This window comes from Callospermophilus lateralis, chromosome 10 (assembly GCF_048772815.1).
Source record: "Callospermophilus lateralis isolate mCalLat2 chromosome 10, mCalLat2.hap1, whole genome shotgun sequence".
In the NCBI taxonomy this organism is placed as follows: Eukaryota; Metazoa; Chordata; class Mammalia; order Rodentia; family Sciuridae; genus Callospermophilus; species Callospermophilus lateralis.
This window is the reverse complement of record NC_135314.1, coordinates 120,147,321-120,162,790: the sequence shown is the minus strand read 5'-3', so window position 1 is coordinate 120,162,790 and position 15,470 is coordinate 120,147,321. Positions and strand designations below refer to the sequence as shown.

Here is a 15,470-nt window from a genome sequence, read left to right as displayed (position 1 = left end):
CTTGGCATTAACAACAGCTCACGGGTGAGAGCCCACTTCAGTGACCCCATGTCACTACTTATTTCAGAAAATAGAAAAGGACTTTGTGATGCTTATACCCTGGGTAGCACAGAGGTCAGGGGCTGTCCCTCGAGGGGACCGCTGGACTCCTGGCAGCTGGCCAGTACCTACAACACAATGACAGGGACAGCTGCTTTGTTTGCAAGTCAAGAATTCCCAGGACAGGTCCTGCTGAAAGAAAGGACACAGACTGAGAACATGCTATTCAAATCAACTCTTCCTATGTTGGAGCAGTGACCAGACCTGTGAGTCTCAGAACTGGTTCACTTTTGAGCCCGGAGATATTCATGGAGGATTCATTCATTCATTCATGTATTTATTAATCCCACAAACATTTGTTATCCCTACAAATGCTGTGCTCATTCTTGAAATAATATAGCTATTAATACAACTACCTAAACATTCAGTCTCCTGGGGAAGACAGGAATGTTTAAAAAGTTACAAGGCAGTTTTTCTCTGGGAGCTATGAAAGTCCCTGGTTTCCTACTACACCTTTCAGCTTAACAGAAATTGTTCTCATCAAGAATCAGCACTAGAAACTTTAGTACGCTCAGAATAGCTCAGCTCCAAGAAGAAGCCGTCACGGGTTTCTCCAGACAAGGAGAACTGGGGAACACCAGTTGGGAATCAGATGAAATCACTAATCACGCATCACAAAGAGCGGCGGGCGCAGACTGACTCTTGAGTGATGGTGGTGAGCAGTGGCCTCTGATTTCCTGAGGGTCATTGAAGCAGCTCCCATATCACATGCAGTGTCTGCAGTGGCCTTGTCCAAGCTGGTCAGCAACTAGGTAGATATCCATGGCCCAGCCCCATGGCTGGCCATACCTCATCCAAAGCCCAGCTGGCTTCACTTAGAAATCCAAGTTTCTACTCCAAGGCCCCGGAAGGACCCATCTTGTCTAGGATTCTAGAGGTCGAACGTGTCAGCTTTTCATTACTTTGTCAGGTATTTTCAGAATATCTTAAGAGAACAACTTACAGAAGGAAAAGTTTAATTTGGGCTCCTGATTCCAGAGGTTCGGTCTGTGATGAGCTGAGTCCATTGCTCTGGGCCCAAGATAAAGCAGCACATCATGGTGAAGGGCGTGGGGAGGAGAGCTGCCCAGGACAAGGTGTTACAGAGGAGATTTGTCCATAGAACCAAGGTGGCCATGGGGATCCCTCCCTGAATTCTTGGCATCATGCAGGGAATGACGTTAAGCAAGTTGCATCAAGTGTAGACAGAAGTTGATTTTAAAAGATGGAAAGGAAGGCACCCAGGACAGAAACCGGATGGGTCACTTTAAGCCAGGACCACATGGCCCTTACTAAGTTAGGATTTTGAAGATTGGGATCTCTTTGTTCTTGTTTCACTTCCACTTGATTGTTTGTTACTTTTGAATAGTTCTCAGCAAACTTTCTTTGTGAGTGTCCTGATGTAGTTGCCAAGGGTGACCGGGTGGTTGACATACTTTCTGTGATAAGAGAGGAGACTGGTAACTCTGTAGTGTGTGACAGGATCTTGAAACAATTTCTTAAAAGGATGCCATTAACTGTGGTGGGGGGAGGTTTTGACATATGAGGCCCCACCTTCTGGGTGCTTGGCGGACTGATAAAGTTTCTTATGATTTTAAGGAAAGATTCTTTTGAGAAATTGTAATTACGTATAGCTTGGAGAAGGCCAGGCATTTCACTTTGATTTCTCCAGATGCCTTTTTGGCTCGTGACTCATAGATTTCACTTCATAATATCTTTTTATAAGTTATTGCTTTAACCTGTCTTTCCCCTGCCCACCTTCTCATGACTGACTAACCTACCTAACAATGGCAGCCAGAAGCAGAGAGTGGCAGGGAAGGACCTCGGAGAAGAGACACCCTTCCAGGGCACACTCCCAGGGACCCACCTCCTCCCGTCCCACCCACCTGCCTACAGTGACCAGCCAGTCAGTCCATTCAAAGTAGGATGGACAGCTCTCGTAATCCAATCATTTTGGCTCCAAACATTCTTGCATTAACACAGGAACTTTGGAGTGACGCCTCATATCCGAACCATAACATAGAATGATATCTAATTGTAGACCCAATGGGGTGTGAGTTCCTATAGACATCAGCAAGAAGTCCTCCATGTCTGGCCCTCAGGTACCCAGATAGGAAATGGAATCATAACCTGTTGGTATCTGTTATTTACATGAATTATGAGCCAGGCAAGGACAGGTTTTCCTGCAGTAACACATGGCCTCACAGTCTCACTGTCTTAGAATGACAAAGGTTTATCTTTCCTATCCCATGAACTTGGATTGGCTGAGGCTCTGTCCCATGTGGTTTCCCACCTGGACCCAGGCTAATGAAACAACTGGTATCTAGAATAGGTGAGGCTTCTGTCTTGATATGACGTATGTCACCTGCACTCACATTTCAGTCCCATGACTGAACTGAAATCATGGGATGAGAGAAGTGTGTTGCATATAGATGTGTTCCCCCACTAGACAGCCCTGGTGGTCTGTCAGACACCTGTAGAGTTCCTCCCTGGCGTCCCCTGAGACTCTCTTCCACTTGACTGGACCTGGGGAAGGACTTTGTGAATGTCCTGATGTAGTTGCTAAGGGTGATCGGGTGGTTGACATATTTTCTCCGTTTACAGATTAAACCACCCTGGGGTGGTTTAATCTGTAAACACCCACTGGACCACCTCGGTGAACCTGGAGGGAGATCATGTAACCCCCTGGGAATTCTGCAAATATGGAAACTGAGGCCCAAAGAAGGGGAAATGACTGAACCAAGATCACACAGCAACACAGCTGGCTGGGGGCACTTTCTAGAAAGTGAAAGACTTACTGGGTCCCTGGAGATAGAATCCCTGGTCTGGCTCATGGATGTCCCTGACGTAGCTTGAACATGATGTCATCATTTATTGAAATGATATGGGGTCTGTATGGTGCAGCCACCAGGCTCACATGTGTCTTGTCTGAGAGAGAATAGTGCACAGAATGGTCCCAGTTCCTTATTCATAGTGGCTCATGCCCCTAAAGCCCTCCCACTTCTATCACCCCATTCCAACTTCCCGTGGTAGACCCAGAGGGCTCTGTGTCCATCACCCCTGTGACAGGCCCACTTTGAAGTGCTAAGAATGCTGTCTGCCTTACTCCAAGGACACCCAGAGCAGAATGCAAACCCATGAACTAGATTCAGAAACTGACCAGCATCCCCAGGCCCTATGTGAATTCTTACACCATAGTGTGCGCCCCAAAGCTGCCTCTTTCACCCCTGTCTGTATCTACTTACTGGCTCAGAGTGGCTTCCCCAAACTGAATGGCCCAGGGAACTGGCATCAGACCTCACCTCTGGTTTGAAACCCCCAGCACTCAAGCTGCTGCTGTTGTGTACCAGATCAGCAGGAACTCTCAGCTCCTGGTGGCCCCAGGGACTGTCATGGAGGATTCCAAAGGAACATCTTAAATGCACCCTGGTGTTGAGATGATGTGCATCATCACTGCTAGTGAGACATCCACCATGCACCCTGTTCTGCTCTCCATGGAATCCCGTGGGGAGAAGAGAGAGAAGAACTTGGGAGAAAGTAAATGTTTATCTGCTTATTTAAGTGCACCAGGAGATGAAAGGCAATCTGTTACATTTGTGGAAGTTTGCACAATCTGGTTAAATGTGGCTTCATGCTCTCCATAGGCAACATCTACAAGACAGAGAGGGTGGCCTGTCACGCCCCCTCCACAGGAAAGACAGGGGTTCCACATTGATGTCCTTGCCAGGATACATGTTGTCCTTAATAAACCTCTCTGTGGCATCAGCCACCTGTGCGAGCGGCAGGGTCCTTTGGCACAGGGCTAGACTGTGCAGGCCAACCAGCTGGTCCCATGGACACCGATGTGTGATAGAAAGACCCTTGCCCATGTTTCTGAGCGCTGCACCTGCTCCTAGCCAGCTGTGTTGCTATGCGATCTTGGTTCAGTCATTTTCCCTTCTTTGGGCCTCAGTGTCCATATTTGCAAAATTCCCAGGAGGTTACATGATCTCCCTCCAGGTTCACCGAGGTGGTCCAGTGGGGAGCCTGGGCTTTGGAGCTAACCATGCTGATGGAGCCCCTCACTAGCTGAGTGCAGTCCTGGGCTCGCTCAGCCTGGGGCTTCTTATCTGTAAACAGGACTCCTGGTAGTATTCACTACAGACAGGTAACTAAGAAGGACCATGTAAAGTACTTAACTAAATCAAGTCTGAAGCCACTCAGTGCCATCCAAAAAAAAAAAAAAATGCTAGGAAAATAACAATTTCATAACTATAAAACTATAAAAAGTAAATTCTTGTAAATCAACTACATGTATAGAATGTCACCATCCAGGGCTTGGGTTATTCTGTAATCAAACTTTATTTCACGTCACCCCAAACCAGTCCTGAATTTTCAACTGATCCCTCCCCTGGTCTGAGGTGCTACGTACAATGTGAATTCTACAGGGACAGCAGAGCCAAAAGAAGGACCTCAGGTGGGGGAGTGTCAAGTCCTGCTGAGCCCTCCTCCAGACCCCCAGTGTGGAGTCCTGGCTGCTGTGTGAGTGGGAGAGCCAGCCTCCATCAGCACCATGTGTTCCTCTGTGCCCTGGGCTGTGCCCCACTGTGTGGCATCCTTTGCCTGAGCTAGCTGTCAGGAGCCCTGAGCAGTCAGCCCACATCTCCGTGGCCACCCCAGACTTCAGGAACCTACAGACACAATGTGTTCCCCAGTCACTAGCTGTCTTCATACTGGAAATCCTGATGTCAAACTGATGTCAGGTCATCTGAACACCGGGTGAATATCCAGAGCATCTCATGGGGGCACCAGGTGGGAAGGTGGGCAGTCAGGAGTAACTGAGGGTTGCTATGCCTCCGAGACAGGATAAGTGAGAGCTCTGGGAAATACCCATGTAGACGGTGTCCCCACTGCCCACACTTCCCCTGCTGAGCACAAATCAGGCATCTCCCGCCTTCTCAGGCTCAGCAGTTCTAGAGCCCCTCAGGATGGACACCTCACAGGGCTACGCAGAGCATCTGGGCTCCCGGGAGGCAGATTTTGCACATAGAGCAGCCTTCCACGGTAAGCCAGTGGCTATGACCTGGTGATCTGCTCCTAGCCTGCAGGGAAGCTGTCTCTGCTGAGCCTTTTAAAGAACTCTTCTGGTTCCCAATATGGCACTTTCCTGAGGGTTTTCAGGGGCCATCTTAACTGTGGGAGATTGTCTGTGGTCGCTGACCTCGAAACCCACACCTAGGTGAGATGAGGCTCTGCTGTACAGAAGTCAAAACTCCATGACACTGACCAGCAGCAGGTGCCCACAGTCAGCTCCATCGGAGTTTATGACTGGTCAGTGTGGTGCTAGGTGGCAGCCCCTACACACTGGGCCTTAGATGCCCCGGTTCTTATGAGTTGCATACAGCAAGGAGCTCCTGGCCTCCATCCTCCCTGAGTAGCCGAGCCCGGTCTCTGTATGGACAGGAGGATGCAGAGCACTCTGCATCTGAGCCTTTCGGGAGACTGAGTGGGACTCCTCCCAGGGGGACAGTCCTGTCTTCTCCCCCAGTGCAGCCTCGCCCTCTTACCTCAGCCCTCACTCCACTGAGCTGACCTGTGATTCTCACTGAAAGCTCATCTGTCCACTGTTTGTCACTGCTCGGGTTACGTCCCCTGGCCTCAGCCTGGAATACTAGTGGTAGCAGAAAGAATAGTGGTGCTGGTGATAAAGTCGTAGCTGACACTCACCATGTGGCGAGCATGCTGCTCCGAGCTCCTGTGCATTATCTCATCCAGTCCCCAAACACAATGGGGAGAGGAAAGACAGAGGCAGACAGATCAGGTGACTTGCTCCCTGTCACAAAAGCTAGCATGTCGTGCTGTGCTGCCAGGTGTCAAATTCAAGCGTTGCTGGCTTCAGAGCTCATGTTTTCAACCACTGCACCATTTGACCTCAACGAGTGGTAATAAAAAAAATAAATAAATAAATAAAAGCATGCTGAGAATAAAGGGGTTCACACTGCTTCTCAGGGGATCAGGACCTGGAACTCTCCCCAGTCACAGTGTGGATCATGCTGGGTCAACATGTGGGCTCTGAGCTCCTGCAGGTCAGGGACTATGTCTGATGCACCTTTGAGCCACCAGCACCTAACAGGGGACTTGGCACATAGTTAGTGCTCAAGAAACAGCAGATGAGTTAATGGATGGATGGATGGATGGATGGATGGATTGCACCCCACCTGGCCACTGCCATCACTTATGTCTGATGCCAAAGTGACTGCTACCTCCCCAGGGATGGGGATGGCCTTGTACACTTCTGCTCCCAAGTCACCGAGCTCAGGTCTAGGCATAGACCTGACCCAGGAGCAGAAAAACAGAAGGTGAAGCTGCCCAACCCCTGAGGACTGACCCTTTGTGCTTTCTGTCCCTGCCCCACCCCACCCCACCCCCGCGCCCTGCAGGAGCCTCCTCGGGCATCATTGACCTCCTACCGTCCCCCAGTGCTGCTACCAACTGGACGGCAGGACTGCTGGTGGATAGCAGTGAGATGATCTTCAAGTTTGACGGCAGGCAGGGTGCCAAGATCCCAGATGGGATTGTGCCCAAGAACCTGACGGACCAGTTCACCATCACCATGTGGATGAAGCACGGCCCCAGCCCCGGCGTGAGAGCCGAGAAGGAGACCATCCTCTGCAACTCAGACAAAACCGGTGGGTCACCCTAGCCCAGCCCAGGTATCTGGGCACAGACGTGGTCATGGGGGAAGGGAGAAGAGACGCAGTGTGGGAGGGGCCCTGGGAATGCATTCTGGATTTCTGGCTGTGGTTTTACTGGGATTGGGGTGAAGTGGAAGTAGGAAAGGGGAGAAGGTACAGGTACACCAGGAAGGCAAAGCTGGAACCAGTGGTCTCCCAACCGGGTTCCTCAGAGCTCCAGCATCCCCAGAGGTGATCTAGGATGGCTCTGAGTGAGGTGGGGGGAGGAATCCTCATCATGACTTCAAACAAGAAGCTCCACCTTTAGTACATAAAGTCTCTCAAAGGACTTCTTTGAATAAAAGGGTCCTGCAACTTAAATTAGTCATTTGAAAATCACTGACACAGGTAATAATGGTAGCTCACATTTCCTAGGCATTTAGAAAGCTTCACCTGAGCAAGACAGGTCACAGGTTGGTGGTTAAAATCACTCCGCCTCTTAGTAGCTATATGACTTCAGGCAAGTTGTTAAGCCTCTCTGTCCTCATTTTCCCAGTCTATATAATGGGCATTACAGTATCCCTCCCTTGTAGGGTTTGTATGAGAGTTAAGTAAATTAATACACATGGAGTGATTAGAACAGAGCCTGGCACACAGCACTTGTGATTGGCATTGTCTCTTACTAGTTAAACAGTTTCTGACTCCTTCACCAACAATTTTATAACAGCACTATTGCTTTTCCCATCTGAATGATAAATACACATCCCTGAGAAGTTCAGCAGCTTGTCCCAGATAGTCACACAGCAAGCAAGCATCAGTAATGGAATGACAGCTTAAACCCAACCAAAGCCACGCCCCATGCTCTCGTCACTAAAGTCCCTATGCGCGCACACACACACACACACACACACACACACACGTGTATGTGCACAGGTACACACATGCACAGATATTCTGAGATCTTATGCAAAATATATTACTCTGTCTTTAATGATAATTACTGTTTCCCATTCAAATGCAACTTTTGTTCAAGTGCCCCAAATAAATCAAAACCATGTCAGATGTAACAGTAAGAAGACGACATAGAAAAATGGCCAGCAACTCAGCCTCTCCTTGTGGACACCTTAAGTTCCACCCCTTCAAGTATGACCTTTGAGGAGTTGCTAATCTCTCTGAGCCTCAGTGTTTTAGACAGCTTTTGAGTCACTGTGACCAAATACCTGACAAGGACAACTTAGAGAAGGCAAAGTTAGTGGTTCCCGGTTTCAGAGATTCAGTCCATGGTTGGCTGACTCTGTAGCTCTGGATCAGAGATGAGACAGAACATCATGGGAAAAGGGTGCAGTGAAGAAAGTAGCTCAGGAGTGACCTACCTCCTCCAGCCACACCCTATCTGCCTACAATTACCACCCAGTTAATCTGTACCAGTGGATTAATCCACTGATTAGGTTATGTCTCTCATAGTCTGATCATGTCACCTCTGAAAATTCTTGCATTGACTCACACATAAGTTTGGGGGGACATCTCATGTCTAACTGTAACATTCAGTTTCCCCGCATGTAAAATGGGAAAAACGAACATGAAGTAAAGAATGAAATCACATTGCAGCCAACAGGAGAGTCAGCACCCCAATCGCCAAGACCTGGTGCTTTGCAACTTTAGCCTAGTAGAAAACCATACTTTACAAGCTCAAGATTGGCACAGAGACAATGGAAAGACTTTTTTTTTAACTTCTGTCTTTAAAAAGAAATTTTATAGATATATCTTTATCCTGAATAAAAATTAAAATATTTGCACTAAATTAAAGCCTGATTAGGGCTTTTACATATCAGAAAATTTCCCAGCTGTAAATGTTTATAGTAGAAACTCCAAGAAGACAGAAAAGTATAAAAATATACAAGCCACAAAACCCTAATACTCTGATAACACTAAGTACATTTCATTAAAAACCTCTTTATTTCTCTATATATGTACAATGTCCTTACCTTTTTAATCTATTTTTATAATACATGTGATACTGTTATCTGTTTCCTTTATATAACTCTATTCAGATCACTTCTCTATGTGATAAAATATTCCTTTCAGAATGAATTCCATGGCAGTTTTAAGACTCTGTCATGTGGATTTATAATACTTCATTTCTCTGGCTCCTTTTTGTTGGGTATTTAGATTTTTCCTCTTAAATGCAAATAAAACAATCCTGTAGAAGAGCATTCTACTATATAACTTTTGGACATTTCTGATGATTTCCTGACCAGAAGTTGAATTACTAAATCAAAGAATATAAATATTAAGAATGCTATTAATGTAAATTGTTGAATTGCCCTTCATGAAAATTGCATTAATTTCTGTTTGGTACAATCAGTAAAACTTATTAATGCTGGCCCACTATGAAGGAATTTATAAATAGTTGCACAACAGAATTGATTAGTCAGCAAAGGCTAATTGCAGGAAAATGTTGGGTGTTGGGGCGGCAACAACTGTTATCACTACCAACAAACAGCATTCCCAGTGGCCGGCTCTCTCTTATCAGTTTTCCTTGTGCATTTGTCTAGTCACAGGTGCACCTGGAGGGCAGGGGAGCTCTGTTTCTTCCAGACATTCTCAGACCACGGATCCTTCCACCCTCTGAAGCTGCCAAGCTCAGCCACAGATCAGAGAGCCAGATTAGAGATTGGCCAGGACAGAAGGTCACTCTTGACCTCCCAACACTTGGTCCCATTGCCCCACCTGACCCTGGGGAGGCTGTGAATGTGTCTAACTGTGGGTTGAGGTGCAAACGGAACAGGGTCAGGTGAACACACAGCAGTGTCTGTCACATGGGGCACTGTACCTGCTGCAGCCTGGGTTGGCCCTCACCTCTCTCTACCCTGTGTGGGGGGTTCCCATCCACTGCCCTTCATGAGCTCAGCTCTGACCCTGTCTCCCTAATCCCCTCCTACCCTCCCTCCTGCTCCTGCTGCTGGGATCCCCTCCTCCTGGCCTGCAATCCTCTTGCTCCCTCTGAGGTCAGCAGAAAAGAATGAATGAAAAGTGAACACATGCAGAGCTAGCCACTTCCCTCCAGAGCTTTCCAAAAGAGAGAGGGCCAACCTGACCCAGCAGCCTCAGGTGAGAATGGCAGAGGTGTCAACCTGGTAGAGGGCTGGGATGGTCCCCACTACCTACTGGGAAAGGGAGGGGTGTGCCCATACCCCCAGCATGACCAGAAGACCTCTCAGAAAGATTCAGATGTTCTGCTCTGATGAGGAGGTGGGAACCTCCCTCCAGCCTCCCGTGGGCTGAGCTGCAGACCCTGTTCAGATGTGTGTTGACTCTAGGAGTCCAGAGAAATGAGGCAGATGGAGGGAACTGACCCCACAGAGAGAAATCTGTTCCTTCATCCTTCCTGATCCATCTCCTCACCCCCAAACTGACTCCAAATAAAAAAAAAAAAAAACTGAAGGCAAAGTTTCTCTCTGCCTGCACTTCCCTGACACTTATTAACAGAAACTACAGAAAAATCAGTTACATAGTGCAAAGGGAGACAGGCATGTTTTTGAAGATGCCCCATAACTAGGCCAGAGGGTTTGGCCAATCAGAGGCTCAGAGTGGTCAAACAGCCCCGGCCTGGGCCAGCGCTGCCTTGCTGGGAGACCCACCATCCTCTTCCCTGCCGTTCCCGGGTTGCATTCCAGAGAACAGCAATGTTTGTGTGCCAACAGTGTCCAACAGTATTTTGCCACGTTGCCGTGGTCGCGAGGCCGGGTAATGATCTCTGTGATAACAAAGTCATTGAGCGTCTGTTCCAGGCAGATGCTTTACACACATTTCCTCATTGTGTCAATTAAGATGCTTTCAGTTCCAAGGAGTGGGAAGCCCACAGGAAACTGATATCAGACGTCTGAGAAAAGCAAACAAAAGCTGGGAACTGGAGGTTCTTTTTTTAAATTATTTTTTTTTTAGTCGTAGATGGACACAGTGCCTTTACTTATTTATTTTATGTGGCGCTGAGACTTGAACCCAGTGCCTCCCACATGTTAGGCAAGTGCTCTGCCACTGAGCTGCAGCCCCAGCCTGGGAGGTTCTTATAATTGAAGACACCCAGAACTGGGCTGGCTTCATAGGTCACCCCAATGGTAAAGAGTAATGGAGGTGTCTTTGAGTCTCTCAGATCTGTGCCCATGTATGTATCAATTCCATGCACGTAAACAGGGCTGCCCACCCGCCACGTGAGCATGGCCACTCCCGGGGGAAAGGGTGAGCCTCTTCTACTCAGGTTCTACCAGGGTCCTTCCCAGAGCTGCCTAGGAAAACACTCATCCCTAGCCTGGACCCAGCCCACCCCCCACCCCCCACCCCCCCACCTGGCCTTAGTGGTCCCCAGCAGAAGCTCTGTGGCCAGGAGAATGGCCTCCGTGGCTGAACTTGGGCACACCTCCTGAACATGCATGTCACAGAGGGGTTTCTTGCAGCTAACTATTAGGACAGAGCCAGTGAGGATTCAGCCCTGGGACTGGGATTGGTGTTGATTCTCCCACCCAAACTCCACAGGTAAGGACTGATTAGGATGCTGGGGAATCTGTCACAAGGCCACAGTCTTAGGCTACCTTAGGACAATCCAGCAAACCCATCATAATATAGTCAAAGAGACTGAGGTTCTGAGAGGCTGAACCCTAAGTCTCTATCTCTAGGGTCCGGCTCTTTCCACTACCTGCTTATCCACTCAACATTTATGATACATGAACCTTCTGTTAAGTTTCTCTGTGTACTACCACATAGGAGAATGTGAGTTCTCTGAGCACCTGCCCAAGAATAGCCCTCTTCGGATAGCTGGTAGTATCTCCTGGCCACAGGCGTCATGGCCAGATTGACCTGAGAGTTCCTAAGCAGGAGAATAAGGTTTTACATGGAGGAGGAAAAGGTCCCATTGATTGATTGCTGAGTATGGGGGTGGGGGTTCTTGGCTTTGAAGAGTCACAGAATTTCATCTAAATGCTGGAAAATCAATGTGTCCCCTCCTCCTAGCTGCGAAAAGCTGGGGAGCTCCTCCTAACCTAGATTAAAGCGACACAGGAGAATGTGCTCGGTGGTCACTGTGTCGAGTCTGATGAAATAAAACAAACTCCAGGAGAAACCAACTAGGCTAAGGAGTCCAGAGCAGCTGACATGATTGGCAGGAGCTCCCTTAACCCTCCAGGAAGTGTTTGTCACCAAAAAAAAAGAAAAAAGAAAAAAAGAATTTGTCAATCTAAGGAATTTTTGCCCTGGTTCTGATGCAGTGTCTAAGTCGGGGTTTGAAGGCCAGATGGCTCCCAGCAGCAGTTTCAAGGTTGGTCTCTCCTGAGCCTTCCATTTGTCAGCACCACCATGGGTGTTCCAGAATGTTCCTGGGAACCTCTTGGGACCCAGGAAACTGGAGGGCCCCTGTCCTTGGTCTTGGAGCTGTGCTTGGTCTTGGGGTGGCGGAGGCTTCTCGGTGGAGCCTGGCACCGCGACCCTCTCACTCCCACACCCTCCTTGTGGCTTTCAGAGATGAACCGGCATCACTACGCGCTCTACGTGCACAACTGCCGCCTCGTCTTCCTCCTGCGGAAGGACTTCGACCAGGCCGACACCTTCCGCCCCGCCGAGTTCCACTGGAAGCTGGACCAGGTCAGCCCAGGGGGCGGCCCTGCGCTCGCGGGCGGTAGGGGTTCGCTCCTGCGCTGATGGCAGCAGGTGGCCACTTCCAGGTTGTGGTCACTTGCTGGGTTTTGGAAAAATCAGCCTCAGGAGGCACATGGCATCTCAGAGTCATGATGGAAACTGCCCCTTGATGCCCATTACAGGGGGAGGCCCGCTTCCCAGCCGGGACACCGCGGGCTGGGGGCGCTGCCCACCCTTTGCAGGTGTTGAGTGCTGGGAATTGGCCTCTCCTGATCCCCGGTCCGGCTTATGATGATGGTTAGCACGTTTCTGCATTGTAAATGCTCCTTTGGTGGCTCTGCCACCTCCTCTGCATGACCATGCCACTTGCTTTGGTGACAGGAGGTTGAGAACTGGGACCCGAGGGCTTTGAAGCAAACAGTGACTCAGAGCGCCCTGAGCAGTGCGTGGCCTTTGCTGAAATGGAAAATCCGACTCGCTCCAAGGCCTCAGGACTTCTGATGGCCAAGGCCACCGGGCCACGCTTGTCAATGGCAGATCAAGTGTCGGGCTTGAATCCAGGGCTTTGAAGTGTGTTTCCAAGGGCTGAGCAGCAAGCCCAGAGTTGGCCTTTGCTGAGATTCCAACAGGGGAGGAGGAGTGTGTGCATATGTAAAAACAGTTTTAAATTATTGAGAGGGAGACTGCCCTTAGCCAGCCATGGGGAGTGTAAAGTAGGTGATGCTTAAGGAAGCAGATGGAATGACACTCATCTTATGACCCTTATTTCCTGGGGCCTCAGCCTCTTGTTTTGCCTTTATTCTGCCCTACCCTTATCCTGAGATGGATGCTTCTGGGACCCTCAGTCTTCTTTTCGTCCTCCAAAGCCTATTGTGTATACTACCTGCCTCACCTTGTCTAGGGTGGAATGATCCAGTATCCTGTCCCTCCTCTTTTCTTATTGCAATATTTCCACCCCATCCTCTTCCTAAATCCCTAGGCCCCCATTACGACTGATCTCTGAGAGAGCTAATTCACACTGAGATGTGAGTGGTTGCTATCCCCTTGCATCTCCACAGAAGTATACATACATACTCTTTAAAATAAACCCCAGGGAATCCCCACTGGTGGGTTCCAGGCAGTGTGACCAGATCAAGGCTTCCACACTTAGAAGAAAGAAGTGTGGGTGAGTTTGTTGGCAAGTGCCTAACCCTCTCCTAGTAACTCCCATGCTGCTGGATTCCAGGACTCCTCCGGGAAGATGGCATCTGGATTAGTATATGTTCCTCTGTGTTTGGAATTCTGGGTCTTGAAGTAGTTTATATGATTTCTCAGCAACCTCTCAGCTATGTCCTAACATGCCAGATGGCTTTTATGGGATGTTTTAAAATATATAATACAAATTGAAGTGAATTAAAATAAATTCCATATTGCAAGGGTTTTTTTTTTTTTTTAATAAGAACACTGCTATACTAGTGGAGATAATTATAGATACCCTGTGGTGCTTTCTGAAATGGGCTTGAGAAGAACGGATAGAGAAATAAAATAAAGTTGAGGGGTTTGAAATTAAAATTAGGCAAGGAGGGAATTCTGGTTGTACAGATAAATATATAGTGAATCTAGCGATTCTGAAATCTGTTCCTAAAGCGGTAGGTTTAAGGGGGGGACCAAGGCCCACGGAACACCTCTAGATTGTCTTGATTTCACTGACACCATGTGTTGGTGCCTGGGAGGGGCCCCTCTCTGCTCTGCTGCAGGCCTTCCTATGCACTGGGAGCCAGGAGACCCAGGTTCAGTGACCCCAGGCCACCCCCCCAAACCATGGCTGCCCCTTCCCTTTCCTTATGTTACGCTGCTCCTTTGGTGAGTGGGGTAATTTAAAATTTAAAACATGTTGAGTTCTCAGATGTTTTAAATTTCTGGGATCAGAATTATCACTGAAATGCAAAATGTTTGTAGTCTTCGTGAAACCTCATAAAATCGTCGAATCTTTGCTTTGCTCAAGTTCTGTCTTCCTCCTTGACTTAGTTTGCACAGTCTGCCCTAACAAAGTACCCCAGGCTGGATTTTTTAAACAGTAAAGATTAATTTTGAGCCAGTGATGAAGGTCGGGAAGTCCAATATCAAGGTGCCTACCAATTCAGCTTAGCTCTCAGAGGACCTCCTTCACACTGTGTTCTCATATGGGAAAGAGAGAGAGAGAGAGTTCTTGCATCTGAGGTTAGCAACCAGCTATATCAAATTACGGTCCCATGCGCAAGGCCTTGGGTTTGATCCCCAGCACCACAAGAAAAAAAAAAAAAATTACAGTCCCTCCCAGATGGCCTCCCTTAATCTCAATTGCCCCCTAAAGGCCCTGTATCCAAAAATATTGGATTAAGTGTTTCAAAATGTGAATTTGGGACAAATACAATTCAGTTCCCAGTATTTCCATAATAAATAAATTAATATTCATAAATTTTATTTTTAATTTAGTTTATTTGTTCTTTTATTTATACATGACAGTAGTTTTTTTTGACTTATTTAGACAAACATAGAGTATGTCTTATTCCAATTCGGATCCCAGTCTTGTGGATGTTCATAATGTGGAGATTTACGGTGGTGGTTCTTATCTGTGCATAGGAAAGTCATGTTAGACTCATTGCACTGCCTCTCCTAGACCAGCAACCCTGCACCCACCAGAAGAAAATGTAGGCCCGACACCCCATCATGTCAGCTTAGGAACCGGCTTCCTCAGCAAGACTCCTAAAGTGCAAGAAGGAATATTCAAAAATTTCAGAGATTGCCTATTGATAGATGCCCCAGGTCACCTGGACAGTTGTCTTCCCTCTGAAGGGGGACCCAGTGAAGAGCTGCTTGCAGTCCAGTGATAGCCACGAACCAGCCCACAGATTCCCCTTTGTCCTCACTGAGCTCCCTGTGTTAGGGGACAGAGAGACGTGAGCAGTGGGAACCTGAGGTTAAGAGAATGATTCTGTAAGCTGGGCCTGCTGGGGCTGACCCTCGCATGCTCTCTTTTCCGAGAAGCAATTTACCTGCAGCTCTGTCTGGCCTAAGTGGACAGGATCTGTCACATTCCTCTGCACACTACCTGTTACCTGCAGGAGAGATGCAGGCCCCAAACCATGTCCA

General features: G+C 48.2%; 1 protein-coding gene across 1 annotated transcript in view; it reads left to right on the top strand.

Moving 5' to 3' along the window:
• Positions 1 to 15,470, top strand: part of Clstn2 (calsyntenin 2) — a 335,736-nt gene that overhangs the window by 249,497 nt on the left and 70,769 nt on the right. Inside the window, exons 7-8 of the mRNA XM_076867065.2 lie at positions 6,498 to 6,746; positions 12,244 to 12,365. Of these exons, the coding sequence (XP_076723180.1) occupies positions 6,498 to 6,746; positions 12,244 to 12,365 (371 nt within the window). The remainder of the gene's footprint in view (positions 1 to 6,497; positions 6,747 to 12,243; positions 12,366 to 15,470) is intronic.